This window comes from Suricata suricatta, chromosome 9 (assembly GCF_006229205.1).
Source record: "Suricata suricatta isolate VVHF042 chromosome 9, meerkat_22Aug2017_6uvM2_HiC, whole genome shotgun sequence".
In the NCBI taxonomy this organism is placed as follows: Eukaryota; Metazoa; Chordata; class Mammalia; order Carnivora; family Herpestidae; genus Suricata; species Suricata suricatta.
The window spans coordinates 58315712-58319508 of NC_043708.1; the positions used below are offsets into that span (position 1 = coordinate 58315712).

At 42.6% G+C, this 3797-nt stretch overlaps 1 protein-coding gene across 1 annotated transcript in view; it reads left to right on the plus strand.

Moving 5' to 3' along the window:
• The window catches only part of SLC25A21 (solute carrier family 25 member 21), a 490980-nt gene extending 487189 nt beyond the window's left edge, over positions 1-3791 (plus strand). Inside the window, exons 9-10 of the mRNA XM_029952757.1 lie at positions 392-444; positions 3463-3791. Coding sequence (XP_029808617.1) covers positions 392-444; positions 3463-3524 — 115 coding nt within the window. The 3' untranslated portion in view covers positions 3525-3791. The remainder of the gene's footprint in view (positions 1-391; positions 445-3462) is intronic.
• The last annotated feature ends 6 nt before the right edge of the window (positions 3792-3797 follow it).

A 3797-nucleotide genomic window follows, 5' to 3' on the forward strand; every position in this document is an offset into this window, starting at 1 on the left:
AGTAAACAAGTGATATTTTATGATTTTGATCGAAGCCATATCATATTTCCTTTTGTGAAGACTGAGTTTGTGGTCTTTTCAATTACAAAAGTCATTTTGTCCATATACACAGCTGTCTTGAAAGTAAGACCTGTGTTCAAAGCAAAAGCCATCTCACTGGTGGAAGTCTTATTTTTTGGTGGAGATGATCAGCAGACCTTGGGCAATAAAGAGTTAACTCTTTCCCTTTGTCCAATTTGCTGTAGAAGATACACGGCCAGATATTGTTTGCAATATGTGTAATTCAAATAAATGTTCTTGTAGACGCTACATCAGCAGCTCCATAAAGCTGAGGTACAACCCCATTTTCTTTTCCGATTTAAGAATGCTTCTCTTTCCCTTCCTGTTGTAGGATTTTAGCTTTGTACAAAGGCCTGCTTCCCAAGATTATGAGGCTTGGACCAGGTAATGATGTTTTTATTACATAAATCCTTCTCTTTTGTTCTACTGTCACTTTTTTTTATTTGTGTCTGTTAGAAACAGGTTAAGTTTATCATACTGTGAAAGATGGAAATCTTGAGGATATAAAGTTGTCTATAAGTATTCAAGATATACCAAAGGTATCCATTAGAAATGTTTAAAAAGTTTTCTACCTTTGTTTAGAAGGTGCTATTTAAGGCCTTGCTGGAGGCTGATAGAAGCCAAAAAGCCCAGCTTAAGTCAATAGGAAAGGACCCGCAGCGAGTTAGAGTTGGAGTGAGCACAGAGACATACATGAATGGCTTCTGGCTACGGGAGAGCATTTTCACTGGGAGAGGGAGCAGCCCAACAAAACTTGCCCGGTGCCCCTAGTTCATTCTTGTTCCTGCCTCAGCTTCATTACAAAAACAGAAAAGAGACATAACTTGCCTCCACGAATGGCAAGAGTCCCTTGTCTTCACGGTCACCTGTGCGGGTTGGTGTGAATACGCCATCCAGGGAGCCGTGGCGCTCGGCCTGGCACTCACCTTCCGGGCCTCTGTCCGCAGGACGGTGGAGGCTCCTGGCTCGGGGCCTCACCGCAGGATGCCAGCCCACAAAAAAAAAAAACCCTGCTGCCATTCCCACAGGGAGAGTCAGCTGCTTCTATGTAAATGGATGAGAAAATAACTGCTGCAGACCCAACGGCCTGGGCAAACAGTCTTGGGTTATAAGCACCCTTGTGTAGAAGTACGGAGGCCCGCACCAGCCCACACGGTTCTTTCGAGCCCCGCTCACCTGCGTAGGCGTCCTGGTGTTCTTTCCCGGAAGCTTCACCTGCGCCTCTCCTCTCCCGGTTTCCGGTTCCCCCCTTTTAACACCAACGTCCTCCCGCCCGACCACTCACACACGGGCAGGTTCCCCATCAGATCTCGACCCAGTGAACCAGCATTTCTACCAATCTGAGAGAACAGTCTGCAAACTGCAGCCAGTGAAGAGCTGACACTTCCATGTATTTAGAAAAACACTACTGCAATTCCCAATCCACCAATCCCAACCTCTCTAGTCATATAAGCATGTGGATTTGGCTTCACGTTTGAGATTTGGACTTGTGTCCTGTTAGTCATTGGCCTGTGTGTAAAAACAAAGGCAGTTATAAAGAATCTTGGTGATTTTGTGCAACTCTCTCTGCACGTATGTGGTGTTTTCCCTTCACCGCACAGTAAAGACCTGCTGTTGACCTATATTAGAGAAAATCATAGGAATGACCCTAACCCAGCTTTCTCAGGAGGGGATGGGCCTAAAAGGAGTGGTGATCAGGGAGGGTTTACCTAACACAGCAACTGACTGGGAACTTAATCCAAAACTCTTAAATAATCTGACCCCAAGTTTTGTTAGAGGCTTGCAAATGTTTGGTTGCAGATGTTTTTGCATGAGGTGTCCTGAGTTTCTGTGGTGGTAAATACAACGAAATGTGTCGCTGTGGGTGTACTGTGTACTGTCCAGGCTAAACAAAACTGAATGACTGGAAAGCTCCTTCAAGGACCTGACCCCCACTCACCTGCAAGTCCTCCAAACATGCAAGTCCTAGCAACTTTAAAGGAAAGAAAGGTAGAGAGAACGGTGTGACACTTGACTAAAGGATAAGACTTTTTTCAGAAAGAGTGAAAAAATAAAAGGTAAATGTGCAATTCTTATCCTTCATAGTAGGGAAGCATCTCAGCTTTTTATTACAGCCTCAGCAGCTCTATGTGACTAACAACCAGTTACCTCCCATGAAAGGAGAATCATGAAGCCTGTGGTTTAAACTCCAAATATCACTAGGCTGAAAACCACCCCAATTCTGCATGTTCTTGTCTTACACTGAGAATAGTTAATAAGAGTTACAATTACATAGGTATTAACAACCCTGTGTGAGTGGGTCTTCCTTGTTTGCCAGAGTACCAGGAGGGCTACAGCAGTGGAGAGGGGTCTAATAGAATATCTTCATGGGTTAAAAATGAAAATTACAGGCAGGTAATTATCTTTAGTATAAGGTTACATAAACATGTGTGGCCTGTAGATTAAAAAAACGCACACACTCCTATGGCAGTGTATACACAATCCCTAAGTCAGTCTTCTGTTCATGCAGCCAAGTCTTCTTAAAGTTGTGCTCAGGGTATCTGTCCATTTTTCACACAGACATGAGATGATAAATAGATTATATTCAAGAGCATGGGAGATATGCCATTTACTGCACCAGACAGAACACAAAATCCACATGCAAATGCCTCTCCTGATTTCTAGGTATTCAGCAACCTTGGTGCTTGTGTTCTCTATCCTATTCCTGTTGACACATTACACAGCAAGCCTCTTTGCAGCCAGTTCTAGAACTCTCCTTTGAAGACAAATAGTGGTCCTGTGACACCCAAACCCCACTACCAAATTTTCAAGTGCAAACCATTTATATCTGAGGCAGATAAGAGGAAGAAAAACAAAAGGTTGAAAGCTATGTTTTGTAATACACATTTTTAAATATTCAGAAGCCATTTTTCACATTGCCATCCAGTTTGAAGGGTGTAGGAAAAAACTAGACTCATCTGTCAAGCACCCTCTTAGCTCCTTCTTGAATGCAACTAGGACAGGGCTAATTATGGACTGAAAAAGAGAATTCCTTTGCCTACATATGAAAAACATGAGGGTTTCTGTTTGCTGGAAAGCCACGTGCCCTTACATGACTAAATGTGTCTATATTTATTTACTTTTAAAAATTAAAAGTGCCCGAAAAAGAATCTGATGAGAAATTCTAAAAGTTACAGAATGTCATGGGGAAAAAATGTATTTGGAGACTCAAGATCGTCTTGATTTTGCTTTGAGAATTTTCCACAATAGTCTTACATCAGCGGATTAGAGCCCAAGGACTGAGGAGTCTAGACAGCACCCACCTGATAGGCTAATGGGACTTCACAGATTCAGAGACCCAGTGGGGGGAAATGATGCTATTTTGCAGGATTTGAGATAAGAACCAGCTCCTTTCTTCCCTAGGCGGTGCAGTGATGCTGCTGGTGTATGAATACACCTATTCGTGGCTTCAGGAGAACTGGTGATTGCCTACGAAGTGCTGAAATAATGGATCTTTGCCGTACAGCACCGTGAGGAGGATCCATCAGCTCAGCTAAGATTATAAATCCTCCTTCTACACTTACATACAATTTACTAAGGGGAAACAGTTTCTTCAAGAACAAAATCTATTTCAATACTTCAAAAATTATCTCTAGACAATTTGAGACCATAGTTATGGCCATATCCATAAGGTGTGTTAACTGATCAGAGAAATCAGGTATTTCATAAAATTGCTTGTATGACCTCTATTCCTCACA